Source organism: Anarhichas minor, unplaced genomic scaffold (genome assembly GCF_050575085.1).
Source record: "Anarhichas minor isolate MPS153535 unplaced genomic scaffold, ASM5057508v1 ptg000096l, whole genome shotgun sequence".
In the NCBI taxonomy this organism is placed as follows: Eukaryota; Metazoa; Chordata; class Actinopteri; order Perciformes; family Anarhichadidae; genus Anarhichas; species Anarhichas minor.
In genome coordinates, this window is record NW_027466542.1 from 383,062 (window position 1) to 410,835 (window position 27,774).

The 27,774-nt window shown below is 42.3% G+C and overlaps 1 protein-coding gene across 3 annotated transcripts in view; it reads left to right on the forward strand.

The window, feature by feature from the left end:
• Positions 1-27,774, forward strand: part of pik3r3b (phosphoinositide-3-kinase, regulatory subunit 3b (gamma)) — a 175,247-nt gene that overhangs the window by 9,110 nt on the left and 138,363 nt on the right. The window contains exon 2 of one of the 3 annotated variants that reach the window (XM_076082582.1): positions 7,749-7,783. In XM_076082582.1, the coding sequence (XP_075938697.1) occupies positions 7,749-7,783 (35 nt within the window). Of the gene's footprint in view, positions 1-7,748; positions 7,784-23,466; positions 23,477-27,272; positions 27,279-27,774 lie in introns of all 3 variants that reach the window. The other 2 variants (XM_076082583.1, XM_076082584.1) reach the window with 2 other exon arrangements.

Consider the following 27,774-nt stretch of genomic DNA (forward strand, 5'->3'; position numbering starts at 1 on the left):
AGTGATGGGAGAAGGTGATTCAAATAAACATGGCATGAATAAAACAGGAGCAGATGATCCTGGGAGACCGCGAGGATTCTCTTCTTAGATGCTGCATGGCAGTGACCTGCTGTTTAAACTGCAGCGCTGCGATTCTGGGGAATACATCTGTGAGAGGTTCAGGTCGCAGTGTGGAGAGCTGCAGGAGGCTCGGCGAGGCGGACCGTCGGGGAGAGAGCTGTTGTCAATAAAGCTTTTATTTTACTGGCTGCCTAATTGGCCTTGGAATCACTGCTCTGAGTCGGGAGGCTTCTCCTCTTGAGCCGAGGAGGATTTACTTGTCGGCAGTAAAAGAATAAGCGCGCAACACCCAACAGCCGCAAAACAAAAACAGGCCGTGTTGATTTCTATTTGCGCGGAAACAAAGATAAGAAATTAAACTTGTTTTCAGCTGGAAGGCTAAATGAAACGAAGGAAAACTGAGCTAGTTTACATATTGTACCTGTTTTCGTTCCCCTGTCTTGCTTTTCTACCTTGCTCCTTTCTTTTCTTCCCTCCTCCTTTACCCGCGTTAGCTTCTTAAGCTTTGAAGTCGCGCTTGGCGTCGAAGCACGAGCCCACGCAGATGGCGCGTGAGCTCCGAGCATGAACGGAGGCGTTTAGCTGTGCGCTGCATTATTCTCCCAAACGCTAGTGGGAGTGCAAACGAAATGAACTGTGAAGAGTCAAAAAAGACGAGTGTAAAAGACTACCTTTCTCGCCTTTGTACATGCCCTGTAAAGAAACAAGTCAAGTATTAAATGCAGTAGGAAGAAACAAAGTAAACGAATCCAAATCCTGTAAACGATTTGATTTGGCTGCAACATATATATTTAAATAAGCATCTCAAAACAAATTTGCCTATTTTGTATAATCCCTAGACGTGTAAATTGTGTTTTTATCAGTGGACTATTTGTGACGGTCACGTGGTTGTGCACGCACCAAGTTACAGAAATCCAGAGGTGCACGATCAAGCGCCGCGACCACTTGCGGGGCCGTGATTAGGTCAACTTTTGCCAAACGATTGCCTCGTGACGGCTTCACTACGGGGAGTATAAACTAAGATTTAGCTGGACTTAAAAACCCAAAAGATTTTGACCCTACAGGAGAACTCAACACTGAGGCTCAACGTTCACTCTTGACCTCAGAAAGAGCAGATGAGAAAACATCTCCCTCCACAAAGTCCACTCAGCAGCCATTATATCACAAGATCTTCATCATCATCGGCAAATGGAGTCTGTTGTCGAAGAGTAGCAGATTTATTTTGAATCTCAGTTTTTAATCCAACGTGGACGTGAGGTCAAAGTGCTCGGAGAAACTGGAAAGTTTAAGATCTTCAATTCCATGACTATTGGGCGAAACGGCTGGTGCTGAAGCTCATGTGATATGATTGAAAGCTCTGAAAGCTGCTAAGTGGACCTTGTGGTGAAATTGCTTTATAAACTGGCCTGTACTCCTTCTTTGGATTTTTTCCTTATATATTCAGTTTGCTGCAACTTTGGTTTTAATGAGTTTTCTTCCCAACATAAACGTCTGTTTGTAAAATCAACTCCCCGAACTCTTACCTAAATCACTGCGTCAGAACATATTTCCGGTTAATTGGCATCAGGTTACATAGCTCCTTCCTATAAGCCAGGGGTCTCAAACTCCCGGCCCGCGGGCCAAAGCCGGCCCGCCACGTCATTTTATGTGGCCCGCGAATCCGCCAGCAAAATTTAAAAAAAAATTTAAAATAAATAAAAAAAATTAAAAGTTAGACTTGATAATAAAAATATCCCCATAGTCGAAATTATGAGATAGAAAGTCAAAATGATGAGATACTTAAACACAGCCACAGAAGCAGCTTTGGCTGGTTACCCTACATGTGACATGGAAATGTATTGTGAGTACATTGAAGACTACTTTAAACGTGGCTTTAAAACACATTAAATACTTCACGTGGGATTGTGCAAACACACCCTTGAAAGGATTTTAAGCATTGAACAAAGTTATTGTAATAACTTGTGTTTGATATTTTCTTTAATAGTTTGATCTTTGATAGAGTAATGTGGGTTTCTTAACCCTAAATTAAAAGGATTTAAGTTATAATAACAGAAATGTGCTGAAATATATTTTTACATTTATATAACTGCATGTACAATATTTTTACACTTGAATAAACAATAATCAAATGCAGAGACAGTTATTTAACAATATGTTAGGAGTAGATACATTTACACAGTCTTACATTTACAACCGGCCCTTTGAGGGAAACTATGATGCTGATGTGGCCCAGAGTGGAAATGAATTTGACACCCCTGCTATAAGCCCTCTGGGAATTAAAGAAGACAATTACAAAACCTGTAAAATAAAGCTGTAATCATTTTAATTGTAGTAGTTAATGTAGGTATTACAAAGCGCCACATAGCTGAAAATAAAAACTACATTGGCCTTAAAAAAATCTAGTTTAGAAGTATTCTGTATAAAAATAGATATACCCACCATGTGTCCCTAACTGCAGAATATACATCTTTTGGGCTGCCAACTAGTTTTACAATTGATTCATCTGGCAAAAACTTTTTCTTCCATAAAATGTCAGAATATATGAAGAATATGCCCTTTGGAATTCCTTGAAGACATTTAAGTCTAATATTATGCAGGACAATGAAAAAAATAAATTTGCTAACCCCCCCCCCCCCCCCAAAAAATCCCAGATAAAACATGACCTCAGTGTCTTCGCTCGTAGCTATAGCCCTAAAATCTTTTACCCGTAAAGGACGACTTAAAAACAGACCTGCTGTTAGTTCAACGGGGGATATTCCCGGTTCCTCCTGCAGATTTACACCATGTAGCCACTCCAAGCCGCCAGGAGCTGAGACTCCGCCTGTAAATCCTCTTCCTCCCTGATTTGTGTGCAGCGACTCGGGACCAAGTTTTATGTTCACAAAGGAATGACGGGGTGAAAGACATCGCTCTGACCATGGGGAGATGTGCTTTCTCCTGCGGCCTGTTTATGGGCGCCTATAAAAGCACGCTGCCTTTTTACGGCCTCCTCGCTGCATTTTAATGTCCTCTGAAGTCCCTCGATAGACTCGAGGAACAAGTCGTTTGACCGCTTTAATTTCAGCAATCGGAGCGACTGTAAAAATAATTTAAGCGGCTCGTTTTTGTCTCCGAGGCAGTAATGCGTTTCGGGGGGGGGCAGTACATTTATGCAGCTGCAGGTTACCGCAATGTTGGTATTAATGAGCACTTTACAAGGATTACTGCAACACGTTTTCACATAATGACTCCATTAAAAGCAGAGTGACTGTATGTGAGCGGTTTTGAAAACATCTTTGTCTTTTTATTATTCATGATTCATGATTGCAAGTCTTATTTTATTTGTTTACCTTTTAGCAGCAATGGGATGAACCTCGGAATCGAATGCAATCAAAATTATTTAAATTTTTCGCAGTCCATCATTTTACTCTTAACTTTATGCCGAAGACGAACCGCGTTGCTTCCTCCACTACGACTCGTTTTTGACACTAGAGTGAAACTACAGAGGTTCTTCCGAAAGAAAATCACATACATTTATTCTGTTGAAAATAAACACGCATCAAATTTCATGAACACAGAAAATAGCTCCTGGGACTCCTTAAGTACCAGCGTTTTGCTTGTTCTATTTGCTGGCGTGTGAGACTGTACGTGCTTGCGCTCTTCCTGCTGTATGGGATGTAGATGCATCAGCTGGTGAACCACGTTTGTTTTTTTACTATTCCACCTTTTTTATTTGGCACCAATATGTTTTGTGCTGGACTGAAAGCATGCCAACACTTAATTAAAGGAGCGTCCATCTTTTCTCCCTCTGATTTAGATTTCTTAATAAAGAGAGCTCAAACAAAGGAAGCACGGGGCAGTGCAATAACCTGGCCAATGCGTGCCACTTGCATTTCACACCTTGCTGCTGTGAGATGCTTTTATTAATAACAGAGCCCAGAGCCATACATGTCACATGATCTCATTCTCTGCAGGAAGAAGATGGTATATCAGGCTTGAGAATAGGCAGATGAAAAACAAAGGTGCCTTCCTCCTACCTGGTGTATGTTGGTTATGTAAGCCGACACCCTGTGGTGAGTGCAGCTCTGGTCATCATGTGTTGGAGGGGCTTTAAGCCGACAAAGAAGTGTGGGAAGTGATAAATTGGGCTGTAAAAGTCGTACAGAGCAGCAGATTTAGAGGCATTGGACCAAACGGGGCTACACACACACACACACACACACACACACACACACACACACACACACACACACACACACACACACACACACACACACACACACACACACACACACAGGCCATCCATAAACCAAACCTCTATTCAGAATTGAGCTATTGTGTTGGTATTTGAGCTGACGAGAAGAGCACTGTAGTGCTTGGCACCACTGGTACAGAGAGAGAAAGAGTGCGTGTGTGTGTGAGCCACAGAAGCCAGTTGGGATTTTGTTTAGCTAACTGGAGAGCTGTTGAGTTGAAAACACACCAGAGGTTTGTAGGGGCAGAGGTTAAATATGACACAAACACACACACACACACACACAAGCTTCTGTTTTACCATTGAAATTAGGGAATCGGTTTGTGGAGGGTTGAATCTCCCCCACCGAGAGAAGGCCGGAGAGCACGCTCCACTGTTATTTTACAGTAGAGTTGCTTCTTAATAAATCTACCATAAACTGGTTTACAATTAAAAGTATTTAATTCTACTGAAGCTAATACAATTACAGAATGAAGTACACTACTAACAAGATATATAATAATATGATCCGCGCGGAAAAGCTATTCACTCGCGACTCAGCCTGAAAACACAGATGCTTCCACGCTGAGAGCCGAGTAGGAAGAGAGTGAATACCTTTCCAGCACTTCCTCTTACAGTTTGAAATCCCCTCCCTTTTGGCCATCTTAATTCCTATTGGCTAATTTCGGTTGCCTCCTCCTGGCGTCAGGCTTCCGAAAACCCTCGCGCGGGCACAACCTGCAAATGTCTGTCTAGAAGTCTGACTTTCCCTTGGCTATTCTTCACAGTTTAATACATTCAATGACTGTCTTTTATGGCTTAACACTGCTTTGGTAAACATTCTATATAAAGATTAGGATTTGCAACTTTTGGCAAAAACCTTCACAAGTTTCACAAGCAAATATTAAGGTGCTACAATTCTACTAAGATACACTTCTAACTACAAATTCTAAAACACTTCTAATTATGAATCTTCTAATTATGTATTCCAACATACTTCTAATTATGATTTCTTAATTATGAATCATTAAACACTTCTATTATAATTTCTTAAAACACACTTCTAAACCCCAAATTTCCTACAGGTTCCAGCCTCCCAAGAATCTTGAATAATTAGTTTGAGACGTTACATGTTCAGGCAGGTCACGCTGATGGAGAATGTCTCATATGAGGTCCTGACTCCATTGTGTGTCAGTGTAGATTGGACCAGGAGAGCAGTTTTTCTTCATGTGTGTGCAGAAGGAAAAGGAGGTCAGTGTTTGCCTGGTGCAGCAGTCTGTCCTGCTCTGCCCACATCGAGCCCTCGGGTCAAACGCTGTTTTCTTCTTCCTGTCGGCTTTCATCTCCACTGAGAAAACAAACCTGCTCAGGTCCTCGCTAACCCAGGCAGAGAACTGTTACTGATTCAGCAATAAGTCTGCACACACATCACATCAGGTTTATATATCTTCCTCCAAACATTTATACCCCGCTGCCTTCCACTGTGACGTGAAAGTGTTTCAAGCTGGTCATCCAATACGTGAGAACACACTCCAGCACTGTGAAAGTGTGTTTGCTTACACGGGACCCCTTTTGACATGGCGACCCCACACGCCTGTGTGTGTGTGTGTTTGTGGAGGCGGGTGAGGTTAAACACACAGGTCTGAGTTTAGGGTGGGTGGGCGGGCAGGCAGGCAGACAGAGCGGAAAGCTTGATGGCTGAAATGACATTCTGTGCATAAAAGACTTCTCACCGGCCTGAGGCTCATTTCTGTCGTGGCGTACAGTTGAAACTAAAGCAGGGAAATATGATAGCGGAGAGTTTGGTGTCACGTTCCAGCAGATGGATTTGTTCATGCTGTAATTCATACTGTTGCTCTCAGCTACAGCACGTAGCATGGTTTTTCCTAGGGTCTCGGTTCAGGGACTACTTATTTGGCTGCCAGGTTTTGTTAGGTTCTAAAGGAATCTGGACTTTGGCCATTTTAAGCTTCAGTCATCTCCAGCAGCAGCCAGCCCAGCTTTGGGCCGGTGTACTGGTGCAGCAGTCATCACCAGTCTGACAGGCATGCCACAAGAAGGCTATTGATTTTTTTATGTACAATTCTTTTCCTTTTATGTCATCTTGAAAAATACAAAACTGAAAAAAGAATAATTGTGATGATTTAAGTAAGCTTAAAGTCGACCTTGTATGAAAAATATTGGGATTAAAACACAAAGGCAAGATGTAAAATATCAAGACTTGAAATCAACTTTTTTAATTTTTTTATTTCATGCACGTATGTTTGTTTTTCTTACTGAAACATTTCCCCCCATCTTCTTTCATGTTTGTCTCTCAACTCTCCTTTCTTATATTATATATAATTCGCTCCATTGTTTGAATTATTTCTTTCCAGTTGTGGATACATGGGCATGATTTTCGAAGCAGAAATTTAAATTATAAAACTAAATATTGTATAATATGTAAATATGTGTCACTCTTACGCTGAATTTATGTTGAATTTTCTTAAAAGTAATATCGAATCTACATCCAAAACGAGTTTTTTTTCACATTGGGTAAAACCATTGCATCTTCTGTTAAATGATATTTAGCCTGTTAGATTGGTGCGATAGAGCAGCACATGTGCATTTACCGTGTTTTAGGCTATTCTTTTCTAACACAGGTTTAACTACCTACATTGTTAATGTCTGCATCCTATTTAGGCTGTTCCAGTTTTGGGCCCCTTGTATTTTGTTCCCGCTGGCTTTCTGACGCACCTAATTGGAGCCCTGTCATCAATAATACCCTGTTGCCTTGGAAATTACAGGTATAATGCTATAAGACATTGACAAATGCCGCTGTCCTTCAGCTCAATGGAACAGCACAAAAGACCGATATTTGGGGAGATTGGCGTGGACTTCTCTAATAAATCACTCTGAAATGGATCAGTAGAACAAACGGACTGGAATCACAGTGTGGCAATCATTATTCATTTCTACGGCAGCTTCTGAAAAAAGCCCTTTTCATCGTCCGTCATCTCACAAGTGGCTTGTCACTTTGTCTTTTTACTTCATCCAAATTTCATTAACCGTGAGGTTGTCTATCTTCATCTCTTCGTTATAAATTCCCGGCAGATATAGTGCAGTATCTGACTTGTGCGTCGGGAAACGTGGGAATCTGAGTCGTGGGTGTGCCGCAGGTTGTGAGAGCCTCCCACGTGAAAGTTCTGCAGTGTCAGTTGAATCGGTGTGCGCTCGTGTTTGTGAAAACCAAAGCATAAACACAACTGATGCCTTATGGCGGAAGGTGCTTTATTACACATTCTTGTTTGTTTGGTTTCCAAGGTCAGCGTTTTGCTCCTCCTGACTGATTTCTTTCTTTCCGTCCTTTGTTCCTCGTTCCTGCCACGTCTGTAGTTTGAATGGAAACGTTTTCCTGTTGGCCTTTTGAAATTCCTTACCTTGCCTTTTCTTGGTCACGCTGCGTGGCTTTACACTGATGCATTTATGGAGGCAGGTGTGTGTGGGGGGGGAAATTGTGTTTGTCGGTGTGTGTTTGCACCACAGTTCCATTATTCCGCCTGTCACACAGAGACGAGATGTCTTTATGGAAGTTTAATGACTCTCAGCTGTTTTCACACTCTGCAGCCGACTGATGTCGTCACATAATCACCATCATTTATTAAACATAACCAGTTATGCTAACACGCTCATTCATTCTACTAATTAATGCATTAATCAGCAAGTAGTGTATTAACACGCTCACCTTTACAGAACGCATGAACAATATATTAATGCCTTTTTAAAAGCCGTAAAGAGCTATTCCATCTAAGTATTGGCACAACTTTGTATTTGTGCCTCGTCCGTCTGTCCGTTCTCGTGGAACGCGATACCTCAAGAACGCCTTTAGACAATTTCTTCAAATTGGGCACAAACGTCCACCTGGACTCAAGGTTGTCCTCGTTAGAGTTCGGTGGTCCTCAGTCACTCTGACCTCACACAACCATAACGCAAGTATATGCTAATTATGACAATTTCACACATTTGTCTAATAGGATAAAATGATTTCTACATTTTAAACAGACATGGATATACAGTAAATTGCAACGTGACTGGTTGGCGGAGGCAAACAACCGCTAGGCGTTAATTCTAGTTAAGTTAGTGATTTCACACACCGCGTGATTTTGTGCAAGGATGGCTGAAAGAAAACACATTTCTGGAGCAATTTGAAAAATGTGTTATCTCCTCAAGAAGCTATTAGGGCCATTAATCCATGTATTAAGCTGTTTGATATTCCCTTTAAGTAGCTCTAAGGTTGGAAACATCTTGTCACGTGTTTATCCACTTTTTTACCAAATCCTTGTTAAAATATGGCGTTTTTCATCATCAGCTATTGATATTGGCATCAGTCAGGCTACATTAGAAAATGTGACAAATTTGGCTGGATAGTGATGACATTCTGTCAGACATTCGGGGTCCCCAGAGGTCAAATTCTCTAGTCCCTCTAGCAGTTCAAACTTTTCAATTATTCAGTGAAAAAGCTTGAGTATTATGTAATGTGTTGGCACTTAATTTTACGCAGACATTCATGGTTCCTACTGAATGTATCCCAATGACTTTGGGGATTCATTGGGCACCATAATCGGCTATTTTTACGTGTGCTTTACCGCAACTGCTCAGGATTAAAAAAACAACCTGTGAGGCACAATTTGTATCCTCTTTACGTGATTGTCTTTACAGTGAGCATAACAGCCTCACAAAACGACTTGCATGGCTGTAGACTCATCTTTGCCTTATTCTGTAATCTGTGGGAAAAACGTTACCTTTCAGCTCTGCAATCAGCCTGTGAAGCCGGAGACAAGGCAGCAGATAACAGATAATACCTGTATTTACCGTCTTTGTTTGCAATGCAGGCATTTGTGTGCTGGCTCCCTCTTTCTCCCGCTCTCTCTCCGTGCTTAAATTGTTTTCCCAATCTCACTTTCGTGCCTTTCTATCTCTGACCATTCTCATTATTATCCCCTTCTTTCCCTCGCTCATCGAACACCTGAAAATGGGTTATTTTAGCAGAGTAGAGGGACCGTGATCGAGGGCAAAGATGAAATTATAGATGAAAAGTAACGTTTTGTAGAGACCGTCTAATGTTTTATTAATGGAGGAGCTCGCAGATGAGACATATTTACCGTCCGGTCATTAGTCATTCCTCTTCTCTTCTCGTTCCCTCTGTATCTCTGGGGACTTTGTTCTGCTCCTTCTTCTCTTTTTTTCCCATAATAACTTGGTGAAAAGTCGCCGCTGCTGCTGCACTCCAGGGTAGAGTTGAACTGCCCCTGAACTCACCACACCAACTCTAACACACACACACACACACACACACACACACACACACACACACACACACACACACACACACACATTGCTTGTTTGGTCATTGCCAAGTTGTATCTCTGCTCTTCTGTTCCAGCACTCCCCCCTTCCATCCTTCTCTCTCTTGTTGCCTCAATGTCATTTAGTCTTTCTACTTCCTCCCTGTCATCTCCTTCTTTCCCCCTCTGGTGTCACAGCGCTCTAGTTGAAACCAGTTTGAATTAATATTTGATTACTTTCTCGCTCTCTCTCGCACTTTGGGAGCCGACTGTGTGCAGATAAAACATATATGTGGAGAGTTAATATAAGGGGGGGAAAAAAATCCCCATCGTTATGTTTTAAGAGCGCCCGCGAGCCTTTCCCTCTAATGTGATTTTATGTATGTCAATAATCGCAGTGAAGACCCATGTTATGTTGGTTTTTATGTGTAGGCGTGGGTGTCGGTACACATGGAAATGTGTCTGTGAACACCAATTACCAAAAGCTGTATTCAGAGTACTCAAAAGTTTGCATTAAATGTCATTTTATTGATCTTTCAACAGATGTCCAACAACAGACTATGATGTGCAAAAGGGATTGAGTTCCCCTTTAATACATCATTCTACAGGGCCATGTGTGAAGTTCTTTTGTTGAAGAAGAAATGTTTTTAACATCTGTTAACATATATTTTTAGTACTGAAACCCTGTTTTATTATCATGACTATGAAAACAGTTGGAACAACACCCAACCCTAGTTAGGAGTGAATGCTTGAGAATACCCACGTAGAAACAGGCTCACAGGTGTGCCTCTGTCAGCACTGAATTTAGTTTCATTTGTCCTGTTGTGCTGCTTCTATACCTTCTCGACCCATCAGGTACTCGGCTCGAGCTGGCCGACAACCTTGTGTTTCTACAGTATAATTCATCCCCAGGCCTCTCTAACTGGCTCATGGGAAGATTTTGGACGGCCTTCCGTGCCTTAACGTGCTGCAGATTGTTCCCTTAGACTTCAATCAGGAAGTTCCACAGTCTTACCGAGATGTGTTTTTGCCCATTTGAGGCCGTGCAGTTTGAAGGAGAACAGAAGTTGGAACAAACGTTTGGATTTGTTCTCTCCTCAACACCCAAGACAAATAAGAGGAGAGGACATTTCTACCATGAGACGGGAAAGAGCTTGGCCGGGGTCTGAAAGAGCAATTACTTCAGGCTTTAGTGCACTTCTACTGGCTTATTGGGAGGGCAGTGTGCCACAGCAGATGGGAACCAGAACAAATGTTAATGCACTAGTTTGAGCTCACTGGAAAAGGTAGTAGATGGCTTCACAAGTACAACATCTTTCATCAAACCTACTTTTATAAATGACTTGGATCAACTGAACCTGAGTGCATCCAACATTATGCTAGTCCTGGTCATAATGCCAGTGTTAGGGTTTATTACTGGGAGTTAAAAACGATGATGCTAACCAGGAATTTGCAAGTTATACTTCCTTTCCCCAGGAAACATACCAGTGGGATCCCAAAATGTTTAGCAATAGCATCTCTAGGAATGATACTGTTGGTCTGCCAATTGGGTTCAGTCTGATATCAACCCTTGAATGGATGGCCATGGCATTTGTTCCTTACCGTCATGGTCCTCAGAGGATGAATCCTTCCCACTTCAGTGATCCCCTGACTTTTCGTCGAGTGCCGTCATCAGGTGAAAATTTCAGCGTGTCCAAAACTTCACCAAAATACCTGCAAATCGAATGCCACAAACGTGCTTTGTGTTGAGCGCTAATTAGCACGTGTAAGCATGCTAACATGCTAGGCTAGTACTGTAAAGATTGTACCTGCTAAAAATCAGCAGGTTAGCATCGTCATTTTGAGCAAGTAAGCATGTGCATTCAGCTCTCACAACTAAGTCTGACATTAGATCTTGCTATTATTAATCTAACTGGGTCAACTTATTATTGATTTTATACGAACAAAACATGGTGAATGATCAGTAAATGAAAACCATGCAGGCGGTTCAACAGGTTTCGCCGCATGCAATACTCGTCTTCAGTATATGCAGTAGATTTAGCTGAGAATTCCCCATAAATCACAGGATCTCGATCGGTGGTACTCAACCCCAGACTGACAGTTTCAGACTTGTCTCTTGTGCTTTACCCAACTCTCTCTTCCTCACTTCCTCTGTTTCACATCTCCATCATTTCTCGTTTTGCGCGATCTGACCCTATTTCTCACATCCCTGACTTCCCCCATCTCATGGCTTTCACTGCCTCCATCTTTCTGTGCAGCCATCTCTCTGTCACTCTCCTCGCTAATTATTCAGGCCCACTGGGGGTTTCTCTTTCCCTCTAACCCATTTTCTGTTTCCTGTCGCTCAGCGGGGAGTTTCCTCTCTGCTGCTCTGTTTGCTTATTACCCCTTTTAAACAGAAAATGTATTTTTTTTAAAAGCGCACTGTGCCTTTCACGTGTTCTAAATGTGTCTTTTTTTTATTAAACGCATGTTTGCTGCATGCAGTTGTCTCTTTTGTTTTATGTGTGAGTGCATTTGTCACCCTGTCACCCCATGCGTCTTCTGCTGCGTGCACGCCCACTGCGTCTACGAGAGATTCAATTATGCGCTGTTTTAGGACACACAGACGTCCGTACAGACGCACTTTGAAGCGCTCTGGTTCATGTTATCCACCCACACTCCCTCCGCCCGAACACTCCCTCCGCCACTTACTTTTCTCATTTAATAAAACACCACTTCACTTCCCCATTACCTCTAAAACAATCTCTTCCTCATTTATCTTTTTCTCCTCCATTCCTCCCTCGGCTTCTTATCTAATCGTACCTCCAGCCCCTGTCTTCGCTCTCCTCTGTGGAAAATGTTGTTATACATCTCGCATTCGGCAATTTATTCATCTCATTTATCATTTCATTACTAAGCTTTTAAAGCAGCACCCCTCCTCCCCTTCCTCTTTTCTTTCTCTGCTGCTTCTTTTGTTCATAATTCTGGATCCAATTGTAGAAAAATGACCTGTTGACCTTGATTTTATGAATAGAAAAAGCAGCAGCAATATCTGAGCCAGAGCCATTTATTTTTTAACCTCAAACTGTACGATTCCCCTCAACTTTAAACCCTAGAAAAGCAACATCCATTCATCTCCCTCGCTCTCATCTCATTCATCTAGTCTCTTGAGTTGTAAATCTATCTTTAAATCCATCTTTCAGAGCGCCTTATCTGTGGGTAATTCTGAAATGGAAGCTGATGCGTTTTTCCTCCGTGACCCAGATGGCTCAGGCTGGAAACCTGACAACCTCCATCCCAAGCGAGGAGCGGCCTTGATGTCAACACTGGCAGCCCTGCGCTTCGGATCGACCGGCGGACGCTAAATCCCCGCAAATCCACAAGCAGTTAAGGGTGGCGTTTCTTCCTCAAAAGCAGCTGCACTGCCGTTAGACAATAATATCTTACTGAGATTGTGATGATTTTACAGATCAGTTCTACTTCATATCATGTACATAACCGGACCAACGTGAGCTCAGGTAGACATGTTGTGAACCTGAAATATCACTTGAATTCCGGCTCTGAGCCTGGAAACATCTGTGTTTCCAGGCTGAGTCGCGAGTGAATAGCTTTTCCGCGCGGATCATATATTATATATTCTGTTAGTAGTGTACTTCATTCTGTAATTGTATTAGCTTCAGTAGGATTAAATACTTTTTAATTGTAAACCAGTTTATGGTAGATTTATTAAGAAGCAACTCTACTGTAAAACAACAGTGGAGCGTGCTCTCCGGCCTTCTCTCGGTGGGGAAGATTTCAGCCTCCACAGGAATCACCAGAGATCCCGTGATACGATATTATCACGATACTTAGGTCACGATACGATATTATCACGATACTGCGATATTATCACGATACTGCGATATTCTGAGTATTGCGATAACATAGGCCTATATTGCGATTTATTACTTTTTTCAACTTCAAATTATGTCCCCAAAGGAAAACTGTGTCAACATGTTTTATCGAATAAGATAAAGTTTTCAGTCTGTTCATCTCACTTCAATCATTTTTGAAAAATAGGATTGTTAAGCAGACAGACTGACCAACAATGTCATAAATGTTGCATAAACCTGACAAACTGAACTGTTTGTATCACTACATAGTCCAACTTAACTAAATGCAAACGTGTGGACTCAGTATATGAACTATAACTTATATAAGTAGGATATAAGAGTTATATAACTCAGTATAACTTGCGATGCGTGGACGTCAAGGGCAGAGAGACAGTTATGCGCTGCACTCTCCCCATGAGCCTGGCTACTGTTGGCAGATTTAACCCCGTTGTGAGGCCAGATTGATAGTGTGAGCGAAACACTTCACATGCACGTATCCCGCTAACTGACCGGCAACGCCCACGTTAGAAGCGTTGTCGGTTACAACCACCAGGTTTTTGTCGGCAATCCCCCATTCTTGTGCTGCACAAGTCCATTAACCAGTCAATCAAAATGAAATCAATCTGCAACTATTTAGATAATTGATTAATTGTTTATGTAAATCTTCAAGAAAAAATGCCGAAGATGATTTAGTTCAAGGTTCTCAAATATGAGAATGCTTTTCCTTGTTTTACATATGAGCTGTTTAACTTCCTAACATGAACTCTAAGCACATTATTATACGTCATTAAAACTACTGATTTGTTTTAGTCAATACAAATACAATCTTTTATTTCTTTATCATTTGAATTGTTTTTATGAAGAAAAAAACACTATAAATTACTATAACAAAGTAAAAGTATAACATTTAGTATTTTTGATGGTTTATTGACTTCAGAGCGTTGACATGATTTTTGGGACGGTGACAAAATATAATATCCTTGTAAACCAGCTGCTGTAAAACAACAAAGAACAGTAACTGTTAATATGGATCATTAATTATCAAAAATGAGTATTGGTGGCAAAACAATGTGATCATAGATCTAAAAGTTATATTTGCTCCCTTGTTTCTTTGGTGCTGATCTGGACCGTGACTTATATGATCCGTTGCTCCACTAGTCGACTGCTTCTAGTAATATTTTTCCATCCATCATCTGTAACCTCTTATCCTATTCTGGACTGCGTGGGGGGCGGAGCCGAAAGCAGGGTTCACCCTGGACAGGGATCCAGACTCTGGCAGGACTGAGAGAGACATTCACACTCACATTCATGCAACCTAACATGTCTTGACATTGTGGGGGAATCGCCATCGCCCAGATAGAACCCACTGACGCCGACACGGGGAGAACATGTAAACTCCACACAGGAGGGCCTTCCTGTGAGGTGACTGTGCTAGCCACAGCACCAGCGTGCCAACGAGATGGAATGCAGGGTATCCTCTACCCACAGAGGTGAAGCACCCTGGCCTACACCTCTGTGGGTCTGGAGGTCTGTGGCATTCCATTCCATCTAAGGAATCTGGTGGACCCAACTCACTGGATCAGTGAATCTTAGACTTACTTATGAACTCCGTTAACCTAACATGTCTTGACATTGTGGGGGAATCTCCATCGCCCAGATAGAACCCACTGACGCCGACACGGGGAGAACATGTAAACTCCACACAGGAGGGCCTTCCTGTGAGGTGACTGTGCTAGCCACAGCATCAGCGTGCCAACGAGATGGAATGCAGGGTATCCTCTACCCACAGAGGTGAAGCACCCTGGCCTACACCTCTGTGGGTCTGGAGGTCTGTGGCATTCCATTCCATCTAAGGAATCTGGTGGACCCAACTCACTGGATCAGTGAATCTTAGACTTACTTATGAACTCCGTTAACCTAACATGTCTTGACATTGTGGGGCAATCTCCATCGCCCAGATAGAACCCACTGACGCCGACACGGGGAGAACATGTAAACTCCACACAGGAGGGCCTTCCTGTTAGGTGACTGTGCTAGCCACAGCACCAGCGTGCCAACGAGATGGAATGCAGGGTATCCTCTACCCACAGAGGTGAAGCACCCTGGCCTACACCTAAGTGGGTCTGGAGGTCTGTGGCATTCCATTCCATCTAAGGAATCTGGTGGACCCAACTCACTGGATCAGTGAATCTTAGACTTACTTATAAACTCTGTTAACCTAACATGTCTTGACATTGTGGGGGAATCTCCATCGCCCAGATAGAACCCACTGATCAGAATGTAAATAAAGTTTTAACGTTAACCATCAGAGTGTAAATAGTTTTAACATTAACCATCAGTGTAAATAGTTTTAACGGTACCCATCACAGTGTAAAGAAAGTGTTAACGTTAACCATCAGAGTGTAAATAGTTTTAATGTTAACCATCAGAGTGTAAATAGTTTTAACGTTAACCATCAGAGTGTAAATAGTTTTAACGTTACCCATCGCAGTGTAAAGAAAGTGTTAATGTTAACCATCAGAGTGTAAATAGTTTTAACGTTAACCATCGCAATGTAAAGAAAGTTATAACGTTAACCATCAGAGTGTAAATAGTTTTAACGTTAACCATCGCAATGTAAAGAAAGTTATAACGTTAACCATCAGAGTGTAAATAGTTTTAACGTTAACCATCAGAGTGTAAATAGTTTTAACGTTAACCATCGCAATGTAAAGAAAGTTTTAACGTTAACCATCGCAGTGTAAATAAATCGAAAAGTTATATTTGCTTCCTTGTTTCTTTCGTGCTGATCTGAACTGTGACTTATCTGATCCGTTGCTCCACTAGTCGACTGTTTCAAGTAGTATTTTTCCATCCATCATCTGTAACCTCTTATCCTATTCTAGGTTACGTTGGGGCCGGAGCCTAAGGCAGGTTTCTGGAGGTCCGGGTTATTCCTCATGAATCTCTGGTGGACCCAACTCACTGGATCAGTGAATCTTAGACCTACTTATAAACAGTTTTCTGATCCTTGACATCAAAGGACATCGCCTTTAATGTGCACAAACATTCTCTGTGATCCGTTACTATGGAAACGGTGACATCATCCGGGGGGGGTGAGCTACATTTGGATTGTGAACTGATGGAATCATTAGTGATGTAACGGAATGTTCCACACCCATCTGAACCTCAGATCAATGATGTAGCTGTATCTCAATTCAGGGCCCAGCATATCCCAAGATGCATTGCGTGCTGATGAAAATTTTATTTGAACCAACATGGCGGCGATTGATGCAAGAGCTGGAGAAGCGGCAGCTTTCATTTTTAAATGTAAGTATTGGGTTTCAACTCACTCGAATGTCATCGATACTAATGTTAAAGCAAAATAAGCGATCTTATAACATCACATGTATGTTAAATGGATCGGTTAAGTTACGTGACGTTGGTAACTGACAAGCTAACTAACATTAGCCGCTGCGTTATTACCGCCAGCATCCGACCGTATAGTTATTTAGCCTTGTAAAGTAACTTTTAATGCCTCACTTTCAAACCTCAGAGGCAATTGGCAGCAGAGAGAGACAAAAGAAAATGAGCATGGTATTAGAGAGGATCGAGGTGAGAGAAAGTCATTACGGACCCTGAGGCGCCCCGGCTCTCCGCAAAGGGCCAATTCTCGTCAATTACTGGAGTAAGCAAGTGAGAGACGGAGGGAAAGTGAGAAAAAGAAGACGGAGGGATTTCTCTCTCTCTCTCTTGGCGCAATCGCTGTCATACGAGAGCGGGGTGATAAAGAGAAAAGATCATAACACAAACGGGCAGAGGAGGGAAGAATCTCTGTGTCCAACCGAAACTACCAAATCCTGCCCCTTTAAACTCTGCTGGCCTTTTCTTCTTTTTCTTCTTTCTTCTTCTATGTTGTTAACAGAGCAGTCCCTGTAGTCAAATGACTCCTGGCACGTGCAAGTGTTTCTGCTTCGGAAGACTTTTCTTCCTCAATGTTTCAGAGGGAGTTATGGCCCTCTTCTCTATGTTACGCAAGACAAACGGCATTGTTTTTAGCTTCATGACGATGAATTGTTTTTGTTACTTCGTGATGTTCGGAGAGGATTTCAAGCCGAGGAAAGTTTCCTCTACTGATATGCTCGGATAAGACGCCTCCATAGGGAAATACAAGGTTATATCTAGTCAGTGAGTTCTTGCTTTTGCTTTTGATTTTTGGCCAATTTTAATTTATCTTTGATGTTCTTTTCCTCCTGCAGCCCTCCGTCAAACTGCCTTACTCCTTCACATTTATTATTCCACTCTGAATTCAACAAAAAACTCCCTCTGCTGCTGCACTCTTTTCTTCCAGCTGTGAGGAGTTATGTAACCTCTTCCTCTCTCCGTTCTCCATCCTAATGATTTCATTTTTGCATCCCTGCAGCTCCCTCTTCTTCCCCTTCACACACACAAACACACGCTCTTTGGCGGGTAAAAGTTTGCCTCTGAATCTCACAGCCCCCCCCCCCCAAAAAAAAGAAAAAGGATCAAAAGCAGAAACACTGGCTCATTCCTGCAGCGCTGGCAAGAAGAAGCAGGGAGTGGGGGGAGGATTTTGTGGACATGAAACAGCAGGCGGGGGGATTCCAGGCGTAGGACTGTTTTGAAAGTGTGTGCGTGCAGTGTTGAGTTTCAAGCCTGTGGGAGAGAGAGGATGGCAGAGTGATTAGGATTTTAGTTTAAATTTAGAAATTTGGAGACGGGGAACCTGGTACCAAGCGGATTTCTCTGCCTCCCTCCGTCTTCTCTTATTGAAATCAGAACACATCACTTTCAGAGGCGTACGGAGGAGTGTGGCCAATTTTTATTTTTTTTGTTAATTGCAGCAGAAGAAATCCAGAGTGTTGCTTACTTTCATAAATGTCTTTAGGGGGAAGACAGAGATGAGATTTAAGGGGATGAGGGGGAGCGATGTGGTGCTGTTTGAAGAAGAATCGTGCAATCCTTTGAGGAATCACAAGTGGAAAAGCAAATTCAAAGAGGAAAATATTGATGATGCTGTTAATTTGCTCCAGGGATGGTGGACATACAGTTTGGTAGGTGATGAAGCCCAATCATTCAATGTCCTGAATCGCAAAACGCAACTCCGAGTTTACTTTTCATAGTTGGTGCTTCTCAGCCTGTGTTGTCCTCCGTGGCTCGGGGTGAGCTTGGCCTTGCCTTAGAAACTCAAACTTGAGATGTTTAGCATCACCCCTTTAGTTTAACAGGCTGATAAGATACTGTATATTTGTTTACATAATGAAGGTGTAGAATCTTGTATTTTTCCTGGCTTGACCTCTAGTAGGGATAGCTAAATTGGTTGGTTCACAACTTTAGTACAGACTGAACTATATCAACAACCGTATGACGCATTACTGTGAAGTTTGGTTCAGACATTCATTTCCCCCTCAGGATGAGTCGTAATAACTTTGGTGATTATCAGACTTTACATCTAGCGCCACCATCAGATCAAAATGTCAGCTTGTCCAATACTGTTGTATCCAAAATAGACATATTCCCATCAGCCTCAGCTGTACTTTGCGTATTGTGCTGTTTAGAAAATGTTAGCATGCGGACCACTAAACTAAGATGGTGACAATGGTTCACATCACCAGCATGTTGGTAATGTCACTGTAAGCATTTTAGCATGTTAAGGATTTAGCTCATAACATCCCTTAGCCTAAGTACAACCTCACAGAAGAGCTAGCGTGGCTAAGGGTACATCCCAATTCTTTTGCTTGATACCCGATCTTCGCTCGACCCGGAAAATGTTCCGGTCCGCCATCCTGAAGGCTATTCCGATGCTCTTATTTCTGCTCTGAGGAAGAACGATTGTGTCTCTTAAGTCCTTCAGCTCTATGAATGTAGAGATGTTCTGATACCCCTGATACCCTTTTATACACTCTGATAGTGATTCCGATACTTTGACTTGCGTACCGGCCAATACTCACTAACGCCTGGGTGCCAGTGGGTCAAAAACATACTACTAATCCTGAATTAAAGTGATATGATTGCTACCATTGCTACCATACATAATCCTGGTTCAGGTTAAACCCGGTAAAATAGGAACAAATACAATGTGGTTTGAAATTGGCAACACTAGTGCCAACCCTCGAAACCAAAGCCCTACCATGGGCAACCATAACTTCCATAAATAACAATTCAGTACATTTAAAACTGTTTTTATTCGTTATATTTAGTTTTACACAGTAAGCAAGGTTTAAGTCGAGCCTGATGTTGCCTTACACTTAAATTAATCATCCAGTCACTTCCAGACAGTGAGGCATACAGTGTTTAAAAAAACACTGGTATCGGATTGGGACTCTGTATCGACGGATATCCAAAGCCCAGGTAACGCTATCGTTATCGGGACTGAAAAGGTCAGACAGGTGCATTCCTATTTCCAGAGCTGATGATGTAAGTAACGAGTGAGCCATCTCACTTCTTTCTCGTCTTTTTTAAAGAGTGGCACATGTGCAGTACTGATCGGGCAGGACGTAAGGATCGGGTAGCAAGTGACACAACTTGCGTACTAGCCGATACCCGATTCAACAATTTAGGTAGTATCAGAACAACTCTTATATGGAAGCGCAATACTAAATCATTGGAGTACTCCATGAAGCATCATATATTCCACTGACCAGCTGGTGAATCCGTCTTTACAAAGTCATGCCGTGCAGTCAAACATTGTTTTAAAACCACCAACCTTATTGTAAAAATCTGCTGAAAATTTCAGGTGGAAGTTTCCAAAAGATATCAAAGTATGTCGTGCAACATTTGGGGGAAGAAATGGATGCACACAATTTAGTATGAACCAGTAAACCTTGACATGAAAAAATGCACAAAGCTTAGTTAAAGCAAAGGATTTCTCTTCCAGGACACCTCTCCTAAAGTACAATCCCACCTCTCCATCCTCCTCCGCTTTGCATGCATCCTGATCTCTTCTCTCATGTTAATCTCATAGTTCTTTTCATGTTAATCTTCTTCTTGTTTAAGTGTTGACAACTAGTTGCACACAAGGACTGGCGGCGGCCATCACACTGAAGCCTGCTTGTTCCATCCATTTCTTCAACTCAGTCCGTCCGACTTAATTTAGGTTCTAAGGCACCTTTCACCCCAAAATCTAGAAATATAGCAAAAGTGAAGCACGTGAAGTTTAAAATAATATGCTTCAACATGACTATATGAATAAAGAGAATAACAAATTTAAGTTAAAAGGTTAAACAACAAATAAACAAGGAATGGCAGTGCGAGTCCTTTGATTTGAGGCACTTTGGCTTATGTATTATTGATAATGGACTGTTACAAGTGTTTGCTTTTATAACTGATGGTGTCCTCAATTTCTTCAAATGTAGTAATTTCCTATCCTCGCAAACATAGATACAAGAGCGCACACACACCACACACATTTACGAGACATCACCTGAGATTAGTAATTCCCATCTGTCCATTGGAATAGCGAGGTATTGGCACTGAGCTAAATCTCTGAAAATCCTTGTTTATCACACTTGTGCATCCCACATTATCCTCTCCGAAACACACACACACACACACACACACACACACACACACACACGCGCACGAACATGAACATGAAAGGGCCGGCCGCTGATGAAGGCCATTAAGTATTGAGAAGGTAGACTTACCTGTGTTTCCACAGCACAAATTCAACCGTCATGTCAAACCACTTACATTACAGTAATTTAGCAGACGCTTTTATCCAAAGCGACTTACAATAAGTGTATTCAACGTAGGTATTCAAGAGAACTGCTAGTCACCAGAAGTCATTAGTGCATCTCCTTTTTGGGAGACACTTCTACCTTTTAAGACATCTGCTCATTCGCTTAGAATTTACATTGACGTTTGTGTCAAGTCACTGTCAATTAAACTCAAAGCCTGCCAGAAAAGTGGAGGTAAAGATATTTGAAATTGCTAAGTAAATATATATCTCAATAAGTGGTTAAATAACCGAGAAATGGCAAAGTAGGTGGAAGTAATTAATGCGGGAAAGAATGCGAGAACAGCATTAACAGCAAATTAAATGGCAGCAGATCAGCAAACAGAGAGATGTCTCACTAAAATATGAATATAATATAATGAAAGAAATAATTAATAACTGAGTCCTCAGTGCCCAGTTTCCTTGTTTTCATGCAGCTCAGCCAGCTGCTGTTGCTTTTTAAATTGGATCAGTGATTGGATTAATGAATGAATGATCTATGAGCGCTGACTCTGCAACACTGACATCCAACACAATCCAACGCTGTAATCCCAGTGCACAGTTTAGCAGTTTAAAAAAGCCGCTCGCTGCCTGCCTGTCTGTCTAATTTGCTTACTAGCACGTTGCTAGCCAGCGAATGATGGACGATGACTTGTCAGTGCACTGGGGATCATCACCATCGTCTCCCCTATTGTTACTAAAAGAGGTTTCATCGTTAGCATTCAGCATAGAAACAACAGTGAGCTGCATCTTCATTTTATTCTGTATTTATCTGACATGTATGCAATGTGATGGCCTTTAAGGGGTGGGGGGGGGGGATCCTCGCCGTAAGGGCTCAGTAGAACTGATCAATATGAACCGTGTTGTTTTTTTTTTTTTTTCCTTTAATTTTGGAAGGGCAGCGGTGTTGCACGAGAGCTTATCAGTCTGTCAGCATGTGTTTGTGTGTTTGCATTTCTAAACAGATGAGCAATGAAGTCTGAGTTATTATTGGTTTATCTCAGGCAGGGACACCTGTCACACACACACACACACGCTTGCACTCGTGCTGCATGTTTAAACGGAGGATGGCGCATGAATGTCAAACTAAAGTTAAGCTTTTCTGGAAAAAATGCCTCCTGAATTGGTGTGTTTGAGCTGGTGCTGTGCGCTGCCTACATTACATATATGTGTGTGTGTGTGTGTTTCTATGTAATATGTATGTAAATAAGGTACAGCACTGGTCATGGATACACGCATTAATCGCCAAGACGTCTGCAAGCGTGCGCTGTCCCTGCGGGTTTGATGTCAAGGAAGTGTGTGTGTGTGTGTGTGTGTGTGTGTGTGTGTGTGTGTGTGTGTGTGTGTGTGTGTGTGTGTGTGTGTGTGTGTGTGTGTGTGTGTGTGTGTGTGTGTGTGTGTGTGTGTGTGTGTGTGTGTGTGTGTGTGTGCGCACGCACATATACTGTAAATTACTTTACCTTCTGCCCTCTCCTTTCCCCTCCCCTCCTCTTCTTCATCCTCCCTCATTTTTATCCACTTTTTCTTCCTCTTACTTTTCCGTGTATCCTCTTCCTTCTACTTTGCTTCTCTTTTCCTCTCCTCTCTCTTTTATTTCTAGTTTCTAATAATCAAGTTTTTTATTTTTTTTTTTTCACATGATTTACAATAACAAGAAGAGGCGTTTTGCTGATAGATAGAACTAAAAGAGAGAAATCTCACTCTGAAGAAACAAATAAAAGAAAAAATATGAATTAGCAGCTGAGGGCCGTTTAACACCTTATTATATTGTTATTTTCAAGGCTTTTCCACACAGTTTTTCCGGCCAAACCTTCACGATAAACTCAAAATGTTTTTCACTTGTTTACCAAGTTGTGACTAATGGTTTCATACTCAAAAAAAAAAAAAAAACCTGTTGTATTTTTTACTGCGAAATGAGAAAATGGTCATTTCAGTTCAAGTCACTATCTTTGTTTCTGAGAGGACAACATATTCTCAATTGGCAAAATAAGAAAAAAAATCTGTCATTATTACTTTTTAATGCGTTATACAACCATATTGGTGGAAAACATTCAGGTTTCAGGGCTGTTTGTGCCCTTTAAGTGGCGGAGGGAAAAAAAAAAGGATGCACACAGACCCCCCCTGCTGAGAGAGAGAGAGAGAGGGGCTCAGCTGGAGATGCTAGCCTGCAGATATTTAGCTGCACAAACACACATGGGCGTCCTTTCAAAGATACACATATAGTGAGAGCGCAGACTGTCCACAGAGACCTGCATGTTTGTGTGTGCTGCCACACAGCAGTACAGTATATGTAGAAAGAAAAGCCCGGGTCTAAAAACAAACAGTTTAATTCAGATTACCCAAACCATTTGATGTGCAGGTAAAGCTGAAAGTCAGACCACCTGAATTATTGGAAATACTCCTTCATTGTACAAAACAACTGACATGACCCTTTAAATGTAATTGCCCCAAATAAACCTTCTTCCCTTTGATGCTCAGTTCAGTTGCCTCAACCTATTCTCCTATTGCCAAATTATGAAAGCCATCACATAGCAACAAAACGTTCAAAATGTAAAAGGCAAAATAAATGAATAGTCATGGTAAAGTTGTCGTAAGGTTTGAGACAGTAAATACAAAGCCTACCTCAGAGCTGCCGCTCTACCTGGAGGTGTCAGTCAGTCAGCCAGCCTGTTAAATATGCCAAACAGCTGCATTCATTACGGCTCTACTCCTTACCTGATAAGACTAATTGCACCCAGCCAACACAAACACACTCATCCTATCCTCCAGCTCAGTGCACTCTCTCTCACACAAAAACACACACACACACACACGCTACCTCTCCCCATTTGCGGTTGACAGCTCAGACGATTGCTACTCCGTTGCTAATTCCTTATCTCTGCTGCCTCCGAGCCAAACTCCCTCGCTCTGATCCCTTCTTTTTCTCATTAATGCCACTTAACTCCAGCTCTTCCTCCACCAACACCCCCCTCACCCCTCACCCACCTTTCCATCCACCTGCGTATACTCAACTGAATGGCAATCCCCCCCCCCCCCCCCTTTTCTCTTCCTGTCTCTGGACCACTGGTAATTGGACTTGAGCACGTCCATTTACCCGGTGTGACTTTTATTAACATGTGGCGTCTCAGATCTCTGCTAATTTAACACGTGCACGCCCTGTCTTTTTCCAGGGTTTTCATGTTGTGATTGAGATAAACTATGAAACTCGATAGGGACAGAATGATTAGAATGATAATAAGCTTTGTTTTCCAAAGAGGGTTGTAAGGTTTGCTTCACAAAAGAGTCAAGTAAAGAAATAACTACAAATAATAAAAAAGTGGAAAAGAATCACAAGACAAAGACAATAGTATTGATAAAATAAATAAATAACGTATTTTAGACTGGGGCATGTTTTAAACATTGCATCACTAGTACCAGTGAGTGTGTTTCAGCACTGTGGACAGCGCCGCACCTACACACCCACCTCTTCATTTAAGCATATTCATTCCACCCTTTCATTGCACAAACGCTTAACTGTAGGATTTTGAGTAGTCATATGTCAACACATTTAGATACCAATAAGCAGAAACAAATGCATTTACTGATTTTGAACACTAACTTCATTATCCTGGTGTGTGTCCGTAAAAGGTTGAGAACCACTGTACTCGGTAAAGGAAGTTCAGGTCCAGTTTCAAACGCCAGTTTACGTCTCGGTTGATAAAATGGCGCGTTCAGATTCTACCGTTCACTGCAGTAAAAGTTATTTATATGAGAGGATACTAACAGAAACCCCCTTCAGAAACAAGTGTCAGGTCTTCAGAAAGACGGATGAAAGGAATGGTCTTTGAGAGAGCACACTGACCCTCAGCTTGTACCCACACAAACTCTCCCACCACCAACACTTTGACCTCCCTTTGCAGCAGCGTCCTCTGACACATTTAAGGTGTGAAACTCCCAACTGGTTGCCACAAGGGTAGACAACTGACACCCTCCCACACATGGTACATGCACAGACACATAGGAGGTGACCCCCTCCCACCCCTCGCCTGCCTCCACCTCCTCCCGGCCTCCTTATCTCTTTCTCAGAATAGATGGTTCCTTTTTTTCCACGGAGGTTCATCCATTTTTCATGCCGCTCTCCTCCTGAAGCCTCGCCTGCTGCTGTCACACATGTAGCTCCCGATGCCACGGCCAACCGCCATAAATGTTTGATGTCCAAGATCGTCTGCCTCCAAAAACACTGCCGCACACACACACACATACGCACACATATAATGATCAGATTTCAGGTGGCACACATTCGCATTTCTTCACTGTCTGCCTGCCTCGGAGACAAAGACTCTTTCAAGGTTTGTGTTTGTACCTTGTGTGTGTGTGTGTGTGTGTGTGTGTGTGTGTGTGTGTGTGTGTGTGTGTGTGTGTGTGTGTGTGTGTGTGTGTGTGTGTGTGTGTGTGTGTGTGTGTGTGTGTGTGTGTGTGTGTGTGTGTGTGTGTGTGTGTGTGTGAATAGGGCTATTCTGTATATTGTCAAATAATCTATATTGTGACCAGATACCTACTAGAATGTTTGGATCGTGACATGATATCATGCGAGTGATGATACAGTCTTTGCGGTCTTTAAACAGTACATTGATGCTGTTTTCTTAAAGCTCCACTAATCCATATATATTTTTATTGTAACAATGGATCAAATTACTTTTGTGTCAAACCTGCAGCCCTACGGAGGACTGTTTTTGATTTGCCATGACCAATCAGTAGTTACTAATGTGTCGACACTCTGGTAGCGGCTACAGTTTGAGCTCCAACGAGCCCATTGTTATTCTCACGAGACGACCCTATTCCTTTTTTCCAAGACTTGTTTGTGGGGAGAAGAAAAAAAAGACCCAGGCTCCAGGCTTCGTTCATCATCTAGCAACGTCTGCCTCCCTGCTTCCGTCTGCTTGTCTTGCATCATTGATGCTTCTTCTGTCTCTGGTGTGTAGGAGGTCGTGTCGAGAGCTTTGAAGCACGTTTGAGTCACATTGCCTTCTAAATCCTTGCTCGACAAGTTATCGTACCAGGCTGATTTAACTCACGGGGGATATTTTCCAGATTTCAATCTCGCAGTGAAACACCCTGCAAGGTTTCTGCTGTAAAATCGTCCCCAGTATTTGATCCCATTACCAATAGCAAAGCAAATATAGTAGATCATGTTTAATGTTACCAGCTTCACTCCGCTCTATCTCTTTATACGGTACACTGGATGTCTCTGCTCCACCCTGTGATGTTGCCCTAACCTTGTGAGCGTTGTCTGTTTCTTTGTCCCATGCTGCCCTGCACTCTCCTCTCTCTCTGCTTTATATCACTTGACTTTCAGCTCTTTCTCACTGAAAGACGAGGACACTTCAGCGTTTGTGGAAACGCTACGTGAGTGCGGTAAAACTGTTACAGGCGTGCTGTGTAACAGCCAACATCTGTCAAAATGTGCAAAGGTCCTCCTGTTAGTAATACAAGTGTCTCTGTGGATACATGTAGGGGAGACCGGGGCCGAATGTTGCAGCGCCTCTTTCAGCCATGAAAAAATAAAAATGAACTTTGTACCAAATGTGAAACTTGCAGCTTAATAACCAGAGAAACACACACAGGCAGGTGGGGAGGGTGGAGGAGAGCGAGACGCATCTTGTTACTGAAGGGAGAGAGGGAGAGAGACTGACTGACTCCTCTCAGACACACGGGGACCAGTCTCTCAACAACACTGCTCTCCAAACACCAATCGGAGTAAAACACATCATGGCGAGATGTAAAGAAGCCTATCTGGAGCACTGGAGAGAGGAAACTGGGGGCCAAAGCAGACTGGAATGTTATCTGGCCCTAGAAAGAGACTATGAATTGGCAGGGTATCTCTCTACTGTCAGAGATATAAAACAGAGACAGAACCTCACCAAGTACAGGCTCAGTGACCACAAACTGGAGATTGAAACAGGAAGACACAAAAAATCATGGCAACCAAGTAGGGCTGGGCGGTATGACCAAAAATGCATATCACGGTATTTTGTAAGATTCTGGCGGTTTCGCGGTATATCACGGTATTTTTTTTCCGCGTTAAAGCATTAATTAATTAACGCCGAAAAGAAACGGCCGGCCAGCGAGCGGTGAACAGCTGTTTGTGTGGTGTGTCTTCCGTTCCATCACTTCCTGTTTCCTTCACCTACATTCCCCTGGGTCCTAAGCCCCTCCATGGAAAGAAACGGGATTAGACCGTAGGATTTAGTTGTTTAGTTTTATTTCTTTAGTTATTTATATATATATATTTTATTTTATTATCAGAACAGTGAAGAAAAGGTTATCCTGAAAATGCACACTCCGGTACAGTAGGTGGCGGTATGCACCTAAGCAAGTTGGTTGCGATCCGCAAATGGAAGAAGAAGAAGCCCCTTCATGTACAGCTTCTTATCACGTACATTTATAACAAATACCACACATATTACGGTAATCAGCGTTGCATATGTGTCTGACCTAAATACCTTTTGTTGTTCAGTCTTTGTTCATCCTGCATCGCTATTTTCTGTTCTTTAATGTAACGTTACTGGAGCTACAGAGCCTCTAACCAGCTGTTAGCAGACTGTTGTTAGCGAGCTTTACCCAGCA